This window comes from Mycteria americana, chromosome Z, assembly GCF_035582795.1.
Source record: "Mycteria americana isolate JAX WOST 10 ecotype Jacksonville Zoo and Gardens chromosome Z, USCA_MyAme_1.0, whole genome shotgun sequence".
Lineage (NCBI taxonomy): Eukaryota > Metazoa > Chordata > Aves > Ciconiiformes > Ciconiidae > Mycteria > Mycteria americana.
Genome location: NC_134396.1, coordinates 59,899,724 through 59,916,109, shown reverse-complemented (window position 1 = coordinate 59,916,109; position 16,386 = coordinate 59,899,724). Strand labels below are relative to the sequence as shown.

Sequence of the window (16,386 nt, the reverse complement as noted above, 5' to 3'; positions counted from 1 at the left end):
TTGGTCCTGGGAATACTTGTGAGAGATTCTTGTTGTAGCTGAGGTTTCTCAATACATCCCTGAATCAGGTCAACAAGGGAAAAAGTAAGGCATGGGAGGTTTTTGAGGCTTAATAAAGTAACTACTATCAATTGGGCAACAGTCTTAAACTTGCACCAGAGAAGTGAATTACTTCTGCAATTGGTCACATGAGGTCAACTTTAGATTATTTGGAAGTGGATTGCCAGCTGTGCATTAGAAGCACATCAAACTTTGAATGACAAACTGTCAGCAAAAACCAGGACAATGTATGACCATTTCTTTTTTGTGTGGAAAGCTTATGTGGTTTTATATGTAGTTGTTTTGCTTCATTGGTCGATAGCACACCAGCTAAAAATATCTGTTTCTTTGAAAACATATGGTGTTTATATATTCTTTAAAATCTTTCAGTTGTGCTAATCCTAAATGCTTTTTTCTGTTTTAGTTTCCAAAATACTGTTTTTAATAGGTTTTTTTATATGAGCAAAGCCATTGATCTTTCACAGACATAATGATTTTCATTTGTTTAAGTGAAGATTCCTGTAACATTTAAGCATTTGATTAAGGAAGGCTTGCTATTAAGTAACTTAATTTCTGGATGTCAGAATGTGTAGTTTTATAACACTGGATCATGTGTCTTACCAAGGGTGTTCCACAAGTTTATAAGAAAAAGATTTCTGTTTAGTAAGATACATATGTAATCCCTGTTTTTTTCCTTTTTAAGGCTGATTTCAGAAAATAACATACTGATGAATGTCAGGCATATCCTGTCACATCAAAGTAATAATGCAAGTTTGCTTTAATAAATCCCAGGTTAGAGAAATGAGCCTGTTGTCTGATACATGTATGTACATGCATCCCTCTGAAATCAGATCTCTAAGTTGCAAATATTCTACATTGCTTTTACATATTGGTTTGTGAAAGCTTGAATTCTGATTTTCAAGCATGAAGTATCCTGCAGTAAATCACCGTAATAGATGCCCAGGTGGGCAAAGTGAGACCCTTGATGTTTACTGTGAAGCCTAGATCTGTTCTTACCTTTGATGTATCTTGCATGCCAGGGAAAGGATGAATATATAAAATGTATTTGAAACTTGAATAATGGTCATCTGCAGGAAGGAGAAATCTGAGGTGGAGGGACATTTTGCTGTAACTTTTAAAGTCTGCTTGATATCCCTCGAGGTGGGACACAAAAGCAGATGCCATCTGCTTTTCTCATGCAACCTGAGAAGACCATCAGACTGCCAGAAGTACCCTTGGGTTGGTAGATTCAGACTGTGCCCATGACATCAGGACCTCTTGAAAGTCTGTCTTTTTATCTTTTTAAATGAATTACTTCATAGACATTTTTTCCTTTTTTACAGTATTCTGTAACTTCTCTCAAGACCATCCCAGAATTATGTAGAAGGTGTGATTCACAAAATGAAGACAGATCAGGTATGATGCCCACTTCTGTCCATCCATCATTTTCTAGGCTGCTTTTTATCATGTACAACTTGGCAACAATAGCTTCTTGGCAGTGTTCTGTTGTTTTGTTTTCTCTCATTTTTGTACAGCTTTCTGGAAACATGACTTTTTTTTTTCAACAGATGTTAGTTCATTAGAAGGAAAAAAAGTTCCAAAAAAGGATTTGGCTGTATACAGACAAATGTAGGGCTTCATCTCAGCAGCTCCAAACCACAGTATATGCAACAATTTACTTGAAAACCCGAGAAACCATTGGTGACAAGACGTAATAATGTAGGCGCCAATGAAAAAATGTTGGATACATTTACTACCCATATGGCCACGACTAGTTTGAGGGATGATGTTTTGCCAGAGTCTGAAACTGTATCAAGGATGCTACATGATAGAATCTACTCTAAGGCATACTGTAATAGTTAAGATTAAAGACGAGTTTTTGAGTTTAATAGTGTAAACTAAATGAAGAATCATGGCATATAGATGAGAACCAGCTGGAGACCTTCCCCCTGCCCCCCTGACAAAAAGTGCATTCAGTGTTGTTTTTCACTCTGTAAATGAGATTAATCCCCTTTTTTGTTTTTCTCTTCCTGATGGAGGAGAAATGAATTGGTGAGAGGAGTATTTTTGTTGAGCTATGAAAAGTTTATCGTTTGTTCTGATGCTTTAATTGAACTTTTGTTAACGTTGTTTCATCAAATACTTTTATAACAGAAATGGGAGACCTGGAATTTGTGGGACGATAGAAAGCTTTAAGAACTGTGCTATACTTTGACAACTTTTATTTCTATATTTCCTTTCAGAGAGTTGTAAATTTCCAAGGCGTGTAACTAAGTTGAAACTTTCTGAGAGCTACTTCTTCTACCAGAGTCATTAAAGGCCAGGTCGTCACAGCCGTATGCCACTGCCCTTGGCAATAAACGGAAGCAAAGCTCTCCTTACCATACGTGCTTACCATGTTACTGCCTGCACAGGGCACAGCAGTGATTGCACACACAGTATTACCTGCTGCAAGCAGAGGCTGGGAAGAAGTGGAAAGGGAGAGGACCCCTGATTCACCCCCCTCAATTTGCCCTATCTCATTCTACCCCAATCTTCCCCCTGTCCTCCACCATCCTCCACCATCCTCGCCTCCATATTCTTCCCATCCTCCCCATCTTCTCCCATTACACCCTTCCATCCTTGCCCTGCTTTGCCCCCATCCCTCTTCTCTCTACTTCCTACCTTCTTGATCCTTCTTCCCTGCTTCTTCATCCCTTTCTTCCTCCCTTCTTCCCCTTTTGTCCCCTTTCCTTCCCCCTTCTTCCCCTCTCCTTCCCTCCTTCCTACTTGTTCTTACCCCCATTCTCACCCCATTTCTCCCCACCATTCTTCCCCCCATTCTTCCCTTATTCTTCTTCCCTCCTCCTTCCCCACTTCTTCCCCGCTTCTACTCCTCATTCTTCCCTGACATTCTCCTTACGATTCATCCCCTCATTCTTCCCCACATTCCTCCCACCACTTCCTCCCATTCCTCCTCCCATTTTTCTTCCACCATTCTCCCCACCACTCTCTCTGCCATTCTCCCCACTGTTTTCCCACCTGTTCTCCCTACCATTTCTCCCCACCATGCTTCATCCCAATTCTCCCCATTGTTCATCCCACCATTCTTTCCCCCCATTTCCACAGAGCTTACCATTTCTTCCCCCACATTCTTCTGTCCCCAGTCTTTCCCACTATTCTTCCCACCATTCTTCCAAACCCTTCCTCCTCCCATTCTTCTCACCATTCTCCTCCCCACCATTCACTGCCCCTTGTTGTCACCCCCTTCATTCCCCACCCAGTAACCCCCTCATCTCTTCCATGCCCCCTCCCCCCCCCATTTTCTCCCCACTGCCGTTTCCCCCCCGCCTCTGCCTGTCAGTGTTAGCAGCTGATCATGTGGCGGCAGGGCATTATCTGGTCTTGTCACAAAAAGAGTTAAATTCACTCAGCTGCTCCATGAGCAAGGTGAACCAGAGAAGGAGTGCAAGAATAGCCCCTGAGACATACTGTACTGGGTGATCTCTTCATAAGGACTGCTCAGCCACAGTGGCAGCATCAATATCTGTTTTCAGAAAGAAGAGTATATTCTTTTTAAAATTCAGATAGTAGTCTTGAAGTAAAATGCAGACCAATAGCAAGGATGAAGCCCTGGTTATGAACTCTTCCTTAGGACCATGGGATATTGACAACTTATTGTGTAGCTCTGTTGTTTCATGGTTGCTTCTGCAGTCAGACATTTTTCAATGATGATTTTAATTACATCTGCACTCATCTATTGCCTTGAAAAGGGGTTGACAGAAGCAAGTACAGACATTGCTGGAAGACGGTAGTAGCACTGGGGAGTCTGCCAGTGGAAATTAATTCACAGCTTTGTTTAAAAGTCTTGAGTCAAAAAAGAGGTCTTTAGCACTGATAATAGTATTGGCAAACTGGAAACAGTACTAAAAATCTATTTTTTTCTCTACTTATCACTTACGAGTTTTGGTGAATTGGAAATAGCTCTAAAATCTATTTTATTTTTACTCTGCGTAATCACTGAGTAAACATATAGTGCTGAACAGGAAGGTATCACTTTACATCCGTGTACAGACTTCAGTATCTGAAGTATCTTGAAATATCAACAGAGCTGCACCAGTCAACATTGTGTAAGGCCCCATCTGTTGGTTTTTCATAGCTGCTTTTGATGCAGTCTCTTGCCTTCCTCATATCGTAGACCATTAAAAAAATGTTCCCCAACTTATCGTTGCTATGTGCTATTTTTGATGAAGATATAGATTATATCATAAATCTTTAGTATGCATGACATTCATGCTATTGTATGTCTGTATTCCATTGGCAATTTAAGTAATTGCACATAGAAAAACTCAGAGGTTTTACAAAGAGCTGATCCAGCTTTCTACCTCATACTGACTCCTGCTTGGTTAGAGGTTACCTTTCTTCTTTAAAATAGAGAAGAATGTGAAAGTAGAACTATCTAAGAATTATTTTTTAACAGAACTAAAAGTTAAGCATGTTAGCCATAGGATTAGATATGTCAGGACCCTAATAATCTAAAAAATAATTCTCTGTCAGCTTTGTCTCCAAAAAATATTTAGTTCACTGAGACAGTTAACACAAAAGTATAGAGAAAATAAGATTCAACTTTATACTTAAAAATATATATAAATATGCAGACAACCATTTCCTCCAACAAGATTGTTAGAACAAATTTAAACCAGACAGTTCCACTTTGTGGAATTACACTTTTTAATTATATGGCTGATATTATGGAAGTCTTACTATTCATTGTTCACAGATAAGCTTAGTAAACAGCCCTGTAAATCCCATTTTCTTTCCCCATTTCATGTAAACATTGAACAATATGTTAGTGACATATGAAAGTGTTTGGTTACATTGTTTTCAAATTACTCCAAGCACTTTTAATCCTAGGCAAACATACCAGTGTTTACCAGTCAGTGTGCTTTCTCAAGCATTTCAACAGATTTTTTTTTTTTTTTTTTTTTACTATTTCTGCCTGCCTGTAACTTTTGCTCCAATTACTTGTTCTTTTGGACAAGGAGCAATTAGAAAGTCTGAGAAAGGATTTCCTGATGTGTAGCTTTTCCTCCCTGAATTCCCTCTGTCACCTGCCTTTATTGGACAGCACTGGACAGTGATCTGTGCCAGCAGGAAGGTCCTGAGGTTCCTTCCTCACCCTTTTGCAAGAAGTGCATGAAAGTCATGCAGTCAGTACGGTCTCAGTCCTGACTCGTGTCCTTCCTTGGATTTAGGGAATTCTGACTCAGAAAATTCCAGGGGATCCTTGGAGCCAAAGTATGTGTGTTAGTACCCACAGATTACAAGGTAAAAGATATATTGGATTGGAGAAAAGGTGTAGGGCAAATCCTGGTTTATTCACAATAAAGAGTGATTAAAGTTAATTGTTTTCTCTGCCGTCATGCTTCAAGAGAATTATCTATGTAGCTAGCATAATAACAATGACCATAAGATGGTCATTGTTCTTCTTCAAAGATAGAAAATTAAAGGGTGTAGTTTAAAAATGGATCTAGCTAAAGCATTTTTCTGAAATGAAGTGTTAGCCAGCCTGCCCGTTGATTTCCAGCATTGTCTAATGTAGAATGATGAATTGAAACAGAAATCAGTCCTTTATGCTTTTGTTATTAAGCATGAAATTGGTTGCTTTCTTTCTGGGCAGATTTTCTAAGGCCTCTTGAGCAAATGGTTCAAGACGTCTGTGTTCAACAAGCTTCACTGAGCCATATCATTGTTGAAGTATATTCTGTCAGCTATGATGGCTTCTGGTTGTCATTAAATGTGTGTCTTAAATGAGGACAATATCCTACTCTAGATCTTTATTCACAGGTTGATAAAAGCAAGTTCATCTATGTCCAGCAGTTACTCTTCTGCACTGCTTTGTTCATTCCCAAAGTAACTGTCATTCACAAAATTATTTGGAAGATTAATTTCCTATTTGAGAAAAAGAAATAAATCAGTGAATATAAAATTGCACACAAATTCTGTCTCAAGGTCTTGGTAGATTTTTAGCTATTAGAGAAATTAAAGTAAAATTTTATTTGGAGGCAGTGGCATTTAAGGCATTTTATATGGCATTAAATTCACGGAGTCTGTTGTGCTCCAAATACCTCTCAGGTAAATATGTCTGAAACAATACAGAAGTGATTGGATAATTCCTTGGTAGAATACTGTAGAACTTCCTCAGAAAAAACAATAATTAGTATGCAGAGACACTTGTGATAGCTATATATAGGCTCTTTTCCTACCTTGTTTTCACATCTTCCCTCTTCCTGTTTTACACATTTTGTGCCAGAATGACCTCTTCTGATTTTTCAGTAGAACTTTACTTGCTACCTCCTTTTTACATCCTTAGATCAGTCTGGATTAGGGTAAACCAAATTTATTAATTTTGAAAATTTCTTTGCCTCTTCTATATTCTCTACTTTAGAAATGACAGCTTTTGTAGTGTTCTTCCTCAAGATAAGAAAATTTATTCATTCACTGAGGCTCATATTAATGGTTGAATTACCTGGAAAAGATGCATTGTTATTTAAAAGGATGAACTATTATTTACCCTGTTTACCCTTTCTTTCTTCTTTAGAGTGGCTTCAAATTCCACTTAAATGAGAACAAACCCTCTCTGTTCTTATCTATGCAGAGTTGTTCTTTAATTCAGGTTCCCATGCTATAGAGCTTACATTAAAGAACCCTAAAATGTACTCCTGGAAGTTATTAATATATTAAAACTGTAAAACAGTGCCACCTTCAGTTAAAATTGTTAAATATTATTTCAGTGATATTAATAAAACAGTAAATAGATATGCAGTATTCAGAACTGGTTTTGATTATCCATCAATATGTAAGGGGCATCCCTTCCTCCATCTCTTGGAGCCCCAATATTGCTGCCAGTGTTGGAGATAAATTGGTGTTAACAACCATGAGGAATTATCTAAAAGTTTCCCTAGTGTAGATAATACCTCGGTGTCTGTATACAAAGTCAGAATCACAGAGCTCTAAATGGATCTGGAATGAGTACAAGTCTTAATTGATTCAAGAGGCTCTGCTGAAGCCATATCACAAGGAAGAAGCTCAGGCATTTCTTTCAGAGGACAGTAAAACTCCAAATGTGAAATTTTGTATATACTTACTGGAGGCCCCCAAATGGTTATATAGTACATGAGCAATATGGTGAAATACTGCATTTAAAAAAATATTTATTAGGTATGGGCAGTTGTCAGTGCTAATCCCAGGCTACCTTAATGATGATGATGGAAAGTGGAGTAAACTCCACAGTAAGTGACTTTTTAAAGCAAGGAGGAAGAGTTTCAGGTAAAGGAAAGTAATTTGAATGCGTTCATCCTTTGGTAGCGACCAAGTCAACCTAACAGAATTTATTGTCATTTATAGAATCATAGAATCATAGAATGGTTTGGGTTGGGAGGGACTTTCAAAGACCATCAAGTCTAACACCCCTGCCATGGGCAGGGACATCTTTCATTGGATCAGGTTGCTCAAAGCCCCATCCAGCTTGACCTTTGAACACTTCCAGGGATGGGACATCCAGAGTTTCTCTGGGCAATCTGTTCCAGTGTCTCACCACCCTCATCACAAGGGTGCAAGACCTTGCCCTTGGTCTTGTTGAACTTCATGAGTTTCACATGGGCCCAGTCCTCAAGCCTGGTCAAGGTTCCTCTGGATAGCATCCCTTCCCTCAAGTGAACCAACTGCACCACTCAGCCTGGTGTCACCTGCAAATTTACTGAGGGTACACTCAATCCCACTGTTTATGTCATTAATAAAGGTATGGAGCAGTACCAGTCCCAATACAAGTCCCTGAGGAACACCACTCATTACTAATCTCCATTTGGACATTGAGCTGTTGACTGCAACTCTTCGGGTGTGGCTATCCAGCCAATTCCTTTTCCATCAAATAGTCCATCCATTAAACCTATCTCTCCAAATTAGAGGCAAGAATGTTGTGAGGGACCATGTCAAAGGCCTTACAGAAGTCAACATAGATGACATCAGTAGCTCCTCCCTTGTCAACTGATGCAGTCACTCCATCGCAGAAGGCCACTAAGATTAGTCAGGCATGATTTTCCCTTGGTAAAGCCACGCTGGCTGTCTCTACTCACCTCTCTGTCATCCGTATGCCTTCACATAGCTTCCAGGAGGATCTGTTCCATGATCTTTGCAGGCACAAAGGTGAAGCTGACTGGTCAGTAGTTCCCAAGGTCCTCCTCTTTACCCTTTTTAGAGGGTAAACAATTGAAGCCTAAATGGCAAGAAGCTTCTTGTTGTGTTGTCAGCAAGGGCAGAGAGTACCTCCCAGTATTGTGTACTGGGATTTTCCAAGTGCATGCTGACAAGGTCGTGAGGTAAAAGCCCCCTGTCCTGGTTTCGGCTGGGATAGAGTTAATTTTCTTCCTAGTAGCTGGTATAGTGCTGTGTTTTGGATTTAGGATGAGAATAATGTTGATAGCACACTGATGTTTTAGTTGTTGCTAAGTAAAGTTTACACTAGTTAAGGACTTTTCAGCTTCCCCTACTCTGCCAGGTGCACCAGAAGCTGGGAGGGGGCACAGCCAGGACAGCTGACCCCAACTGGCCAAAGGGCTATTCCATGCCATATGGCCTCATGCTCAGTATAGAAACTGGGGGGAGTTGGCCGGGGGGCAGCGATCGCTGCTCGGGGACTGGCTGGGCATCGGTCAGCGGGTGGTGAGTGGTTGCATTACTTATTTTTTTGTTTTTCCCTGGGTTTTGTTCTTCTCACTCTCTCTTGTTATTTTCCTTTTCATTATTATTATTATTGTTATTGTTATTATTATTTATTCAATTATTATTTTATTTCAATTATTAAACTGTTCTTATCTCAGCCCACGAGTTTTCTTACTTGTGCTTTTCTGATTCTCTCCCCCATCCCACTGGGAGGGCGGAGGGTGAGCAAGCAGCTGTGTGGTACTTAGTTGCCGACTGGGGTTAAACCATGACACCCCCAAACAGTGTCTTCTCTTGTCTCTGTCAGTTTTGCACTTCGTTTCCAGTCTTTCTACTGCCTGCAGGCAAGTGGTGTTTTTTCAGGGTGGTTACGTCTTCATCATAGCATAACTTAAGATAGAAGGCACCTCTGAAGGCCATCTTGTCCACCTCCCTGTGCTCAGAGCAGTTCCATTTACATGGGATTGCTCAAGGACCTATTCTCCAAATGAATGCTGCAATAAAGAACATTGCAACCAAGTTACTTTGGGGAAGTGTTATTAGGCAAGCAACCATAGTGCTCCCACTTCTTCGTCAGCAAGAAATAACTGTGATTCAACCTCAGAGGTTCATAAACCATCGAAAGATCTATCAGGCATGATAAAATCAGCAGATACTCTTACCATAGTCCAGGACTATCAGCTCCAGGGCCCAAGCAGTGTATTGTTCTCCATTACTCACAGTTTTACTGTGGTTTGTGACTGCACAGGTATGGAGTTCATAGAAAACAAAGGGTGAAATACAGAGAATCTAGAGTTAGCACAGTCTGGATGCAGGTCAGGTCATTAGGTGGAAGCATTAATGGCACTGATGACTGATAACTGTTTGGATAAAGGGAAGTCTTCCAGTTTTTCTCCTGGACAGTGGTTCAACTCAGTTGACTATAGGGTATTGCTCTCCATCCTGAGAAGGAACAGAGATAGCAAGCTAAAAAGGCTCAAGGATTTCATTGAGGGGTGTAGCATAGCCATGGGCATCACTGGTTGTCCCCTACAGAAGAACAGGAGTGAATTGATACTCTCTTTCATTCCTGTTAAACCGGTGTGTAGGTGTCAAGTGACCTAGTAGAGCAACATGGACTCAATTGCCAACTGACCTGCAAATGACTCGGGTCTTTACATCCATTTTCCTGCTTGCCTGCATCACTGCGTGTTGTATGTCCCAGCTGTTCAACAGCAGCGTTCATGACTACAGAACATTGGTCAAAGCATAAACCTAAATGAGTCCATGGTGATGGTGACAGAAACACACTGTTAGGAGTTTAACCATTTCCTCAGTCAGTGAGTGCTCTTTGAATGTGAGTCATTCTGGGTTCATGAAGATCTGGCATAGTGACGTCTACAAATACCACTCTGCAGCATGGTCAGTTCATTTTGTAATGGTACTGATGGGTGATATACAGCCTTTTGCCACTTCCTATTTGTGTCACCAGTGCTGTAAACTTCATGAAGCCATCATCATTTAAAGAATGTTAGTGTACCCATATGCCAGGGGGGCAGGCTCTTGCACGCACTCCAGCAATCAATTTCAGTAGTAGTTTCCTTGTAGAGCTGAAGTAAAAGCTGAGTCCTTTGTTATTTTGATTATACGCAGGACAATTTAAAGGTATTCTGATGTTTGGCATTAGATTGTATCACAGAATCTGCCTGTCACAAGGGTAAAGTTTCATCTGTGCATGAGGTAGTCTTAATGGTTGGACAAAACTCATATAGTTACCCTATAATTTTACAGATGCTCGTATACCAGGTAAAACTCCCCCTCTCACCTCCCCATGCCCTAGAGACAGAGACGATGTTGAAAAATACTCTGAAGTCAACAAATGCTTCCAATTGGAAACATGTTATATTGATCGTTTTTAGAAAGTTCAAGGTAAATTTTGGTTTCTAAAATAAAATCTGATGATGTGATTGAATTGCAAGAGAAGTTGCTTCCTAATTGTCCCCTCTTCTGATTATTGGCCCCCAGTAGTTCTAGGACATCTATAAATAAATAAATAAGTGACCCTATAAATAAGCCTACAGGCCTCTTTATTCCCATTTTGCATTTTCTATTCCTCAAGAAGAGCGTGGAGCACAATATATTGTGAAGAATACTTTTGCAGGTTTGACCCTTGCAGGTTTTCATCAGATACTTTTTTCTTTAGTGCCAAGGAAATGCTTTGGCACTTCAGGTCTATCCGACAGCATGACAATTTCTTACTGATGTGAATGAAGTCTCCCTAGTTTTTGTGTTCCTCTCTCTTTTTACTTCAGCAACACAACAACGGGCTCATGCAAATCTCTCATATTAGTGAATACAAGTTAAAGAAATAATTTTGACAACATAGTTGGAAGCAAAATTTCATCATCGCCTTTTTACATAGGAGATACTGGTGCACAGAAGAGATATGGCTTATCCCAGATTATATCAGAATTATTTGTCAGATTCTGGAATCAGGTTAGCTGCTCCACATTCTAGTCCCCTGCCCTAAGCTCAGACCATCCTTTACTGTTGGTTGTAAAAGAATCAAACAGTATTTATTGACCCTGAATGTTGATGGCCCCTGCCTGAGTTCATAAGTATGGAGAGATGAGCAAGAGGCTTTTCCCCTGGAGCAGCTGTTGAAGACTGCTCGCATAACTCCTGCTGTGCTCTTGCTTTGGAGGGCATAGGCAGCACTTGTTTTTGCTTCTTCGGGGAACAAGCATCAGAAAACAGAACGGAAGAGATTCAAGCCATGCCCTGGTCCACTCTGGCCTGTGGTTTCAGTGTTGTATAGGGGGAAACCATGCTGTAACTGCCTAAGCACTGATGCAGCCTATACAGCACCCAAGTAGAAAATAGCACAAAGAAGGATTGTGTCTACCAGTCTGACTTGCTTTCTTCCCTACTGCTATGTGGTTAAATGCTATATTCTAATCCTTTATTAAATGCAGTGTAAATTTGTCATCCCAGTTAAGGGAAGAATAAATTTGTAAGTCAGTAAAAATATTGCTAACTGTTCTCAGTGTTCTGGTTTGTTTTCTGGAAAAACAGTGTTTATAAAGAGATGTTGGGAAGAAAAACAATGAAAAAATGGAAGTACCTTACTCTGCTCTAACTGTGGTGAAAGAAAAGAGAAATACATGACTTTACAATGATCCAAGACAGATTTGTAACAAAGGTCATTGCTTCTTCGCAGTGTCCGATTTTACAATTTTATCATCAGTGGTTTATGTAAATGCACGTTATTAAGGTTAGAAAGTGGAGAAAGCCAAGCAACAAAATAAATGTAAGCTTAAATACAGTGACGACAAACAAAATGTTGATGCCTTTTCCTCTGTCTAGACCCCTGTGTTGAAAGCAGTGTTTTCATAAAACTCAGACAGAATTCATTTCCATACTGAGTGCTTAATAGTTCCTGTCAGAACAAAACAGCTGGGAAACATATGGTATCCATTTCCCTGTATCACTTGGAAAAAATTTCACATGTAAATAAAACCAACGTAAAAGTGTAGGCCTTTGAACCTAGAATCTTATACAATACATAAATAAGTCAGTACAGTGCGTTCTTTGTATTGGCCCACTAAGTTACATGCCTTTTGATTGTTATTATTTTTATTTCTTCTTCGGAAATAAATTCTTAAGCGCTTCCAAAAGTATTAAGGTAATTTTCAGACATCCAAAACTACTAAGCTATACTAATCTTTCACTTCAGACATTAATGTTGCACTGAAAGTGTATATATCTGTTTCCTTAGGAAGGTGTTCATGGCAAATTGTGTGTTTTGACCACAAATTAGATCCCACTGATATGCAGTTAGCACGTGTAATAAATCTGCTTTGTTTAAACAGTATTCTTGAGTTTCAGAATGCATTAACTCTTAGTGTACATTGAAAGGGGCATAGAAACTGCCTAAAGGTTTTAGTGGTTTTAGTGCTGTCCCTCAACTGAAAATAACAAAATAAGGAAAACTCTTTGCCAGAGTTCCACTGATTATGGAGATCGTAAATATCACCAGCTGGGACTGTGTGAAAGACTGCAGGTTCAGTAGGATTGAGTTCAAGTTCAGTAGGATTAAGAGTTCAGGTGCTTTGAGCTCCCTTTCTTCTCTGCAAGTCAGATTCACTGGTCAAACTCCATATCCTGCAGTGCACTGAAATAATGGTCTGGAAGGTCCAGAGCCACATATATGTGTGTGTGTATATATATATATATACACATTATATATATAAGGGATGGAAAGTTTGACAGAGAAGACCAACATATAGAGAGAGGCAAAGTGGAAAAGGAAACATCATACCTGAATAAGTAGGCTTAATTTTCAGATCAGAGAATCACAAAATCATTTAGGTTGGCGGGGACCACATCTAGTCCAGCGCCCCAGCTTAAGCAGGGTCAGCTAGAGCAGGTTAAGCCCAGAACTGTGTCCAGTCAGATTTTGAGTATCTCCACGGATGAGGACTCCACAATGTCTCTGGGCAACCTGTGCCAGTGTTTGACTACCCTCACAGTAAAAAAGTGTTGTGTTCACATGGAATTTCATGTGTTTCACTTTGTGCCCGTTGCCTCTTGTCCTGTCAGTGGGCATCATGGAGAAGAGCCTCACTCCCCCTTCTTCATTACTTCCCATCATGTAATTATACACAAGGATAAGATTCCTCCTGCCCCGTCTCTTCTCCAGGCTGAACAGTTCCAGCTCTCAGTCACTGTTCATATGACTTTCCAGTTCTTGAATGAAAAATACATCTCCCAGAGATAACTGGCCTTAAAAATTAAATTGTTGTTACTGTTGTTAAAATAAATCCTCTAAAAAGTTTTGACTGTCCCTTTTGTTGACCTCCCGGAAAAGCATCCTACTCTTGTGATGTGTCTCTGTGCGATAAAAAAAAGCAGAGTGCAAACTAGCATAGTTGGGCAGGACCTCTGTAAACACCACTCGGCTCTTATTGATGTCCATTACTTGATTAAAATTATTTCTAAGTGATTACAATGTATATCCCATTTGAAGAAAGTTTCTTTTCTGGAGTGTCAAATTCTTCAGCTTTTTTGATAGGGATGCCATTAAATCTGCTTAGATATGAATGTGGCATGTTACCATGTAATTCTTGTTTCCGGTGTTTGGCCAGGTATATCTTTAAAGCATGCTATATCATATCACACGTCTGGTAGTAATCACTCCTAAATCACATTCCTCTATTTCTCTAGTTTCCAGCAGCAGCTGGAACTGTGGAGTCTCAACTCTTATCGGAAATGCACAGAAACCAACAGGAATTGCAGATGTGTGCAATAAATTCAGACCAGTGAAGAGGGTTTCCCCATTAAAGCACCAGCCAGAAAGCTCTGAGAACAATGAAAGTGATGACCAGAAGAACCAGAAGGGAGAATATCAGAAAGGCACTGATTCTCAATCTGCACCTCCAAATGATGACCAGAGCCCAGGAGAAGGAGAGAGCCTTAAAAGCAAAAACATTGAGCCCGCTGTTCTGCTTGGGGAGCTGGAGCACTATGACCTGGATATGGATGAAATTTTGGATGTGCCTTATATTAAATCAAGCCAGCAACTTGTTCCTTTTACAAAGGTAGCTCCTGAGAAAAAACTTTTGGGTTTATGTTCAACAGTGAATGGTCTTAGTGGCAAGACCTGCTCTGCAGGGAACACAGAGAGCTCGCCTGCCGGCGGGACGCAGTTCTGTGTGCTGTCTCCTGTGAAAGGCTCTCAGCTGAGAAAAACGCAGCCCATTGTCCTTGATCAGCACAAGCATTTAACAGAAGAATTAGAGCTTTCCCAGCCTTTAGTTAAGTGTAGCTCAGCCCATGAATCTGAAGCCCAGGGTAAGGGCTTCCTCAGCAGGACATTTGTTGATCCTCATGCTCACAAAACTGAGAAGACTATGCCAAACTGCCACCTGAGGACTTTCCACCTGCAGACGGCAGGGGCAGAAAGCAAGCAGCTAGAGGAACTGAGTATGAACTGGAGCAGTGCAGGGGGCCCAGAAGAGAGGAGCGAAGAGGTGAAAAAAATTAAGAGCATCTTAAACATTGTAAAGGAAGGCCAAATATCTTTACTGGTAAGTATTATCTTTTTCATAAAACACATAGAATAAGGGCGATCTGTGATGTGGTTTATTAAGCCAGCAAAGCTGATGAAGTGCTTATTTTGAACCACTGCCCCTTTTATCTTGTGCGCTCCTTAGAAATTGAGCATATGGGCTTCCAAAGGGAAAGTTTTAATCTTTAAATCAAATATGTAGCAGAACCAAGATACTAGTTTTATGTACACGTGGCCAAGATTGCTAGTTTATGCAGTACACCAAAATCATATAGAAGGCAGGCGTTTTAACTATTGAGATCACTTAAATACCGAATTTAAACCTTAATTGAGTTTTGCCTTTCACAACATTTGTGGGTCGCTTTGTTCAATTATTGCTGGTTTACCTCAGTTGTTATTTAGAGGCTGATGATGGGAACAGAGGGGCTTCTGTTGTATTCTGATTATTATTCAGGAGTGTTTATGCTGTCTTGTTGCAGCAGCATTCTCAGGCAGGAGCTTTCTCTAAAGCCTCATTGGCCTCTGACCCATATGAAGTTTTTTAGTAAATTCTAGCACTGTGATCAGGCACTATCAATGATGGTTTCCAAAGTAACTAGATGCAAGTTAACACAATGATGCAGAGCATGTGATCTCCACTCAGAATGGCTGGTGGGGGCACAGTGTATGTATAAGAACTGTTTTTGTTAGAATTTTGTTTAGCTTCTCTGTTTACCAGTCTAGCTCAAGCACAAAGGCGTGCTGTTAAAGTAGCAAGAACAAAGGCAGATATTCAAAGACTAGACAGAGGCAGAAGAGAATATTAGATTGCTCAGTAAGAAATAAAAGCAAATTAAATTCACCCTGAAATAGGAATTGGGGGGGAAAAAGAGGTCATCATAGGCAGGTGGATTGAAAGAAAATGCATATTTTTTTCAAACAGGTCAAAACCTCTGAATGAAGTAGACTCATCAAACAGTGCTCTGGCAAGTCTGCGCAACTCTAGGAACTTATCATTGCTACTCCTTAACTCTGTCTTCCGTATTCCATTTTCCTTCTGGAGTTTCTCAATCCAATTGTTTTGTCTCAAAAATAGATTTGGGCAGAAATAGTATATTAGGTCATGGTTGTGTAGTACTTTGGGTTCGTATTCCAACACATTTTTTCATGGAAACAAGCTATCAAATAAAAATCTTCTGTCATGTGTTTTAACTACATTTTAGATTGTGTTTAACAAAAGATGCCACTTTTGTGATGAACAAAATTAATCAGGAACTTTTTTTAGGAGTCATGAATGTTTTCTGTTCAATTACTCATCAATATAATGCCCCCCCAAAAAATAAAAAGGAGAGAAACCAAACAGAAAATAGACAGAAATTATGAACTTGTGGGTATTTTTGCAGCTACTTCATGATCAAACTAGTACAAGGATTTAAAGCTACTCAAGATCTTGCCCTGTTGTATGACAATTGCATGAGAAGGAGAGAAACTACACAGTGAATCAAGCCAGTGAGCATCCCACCTCTATCCTTTTGCTAATAGTAGCCAGGTTCTGTAGAGTGAAGTGAAAAGCTCCTGGTTTTGAGTTATAAAAGAACATGCCTAAGGGGAAACAACTT

At 40.0% G+C, this 16,386-nt stretch overlaps 1 protein-coding gene across 7 annotated transcripts in view; it reads left to right on the top strand.

The window, feature by feature from the left end:
* Positions 1 to 16,386, top strand: part of SNCAIP (synuclein alpha interacting protein) — a 95,710-nt gene that overhangs the window by 47,745 nt on the left and 31,579 nt on the right. For all 7 annotated transcript variants that reach the window (XM_075527384.1, XM_075527383.1, XM_075527388.1 and 4 more), the window contains exons 3-4: positions 1,383 to 1,455; positions 13,945 to 14,807. In XM_075527384.1, the coding sequence (XP_075383499.1) occupies positions 1,383 to 1,455; positions 13,945 to 14,807 (936 nt within the window). The remainder of the gene's footprint in view (positions 1 to 1,382; positions 1,456 to 13,944; positions 14,808 to 16,386) is intronic.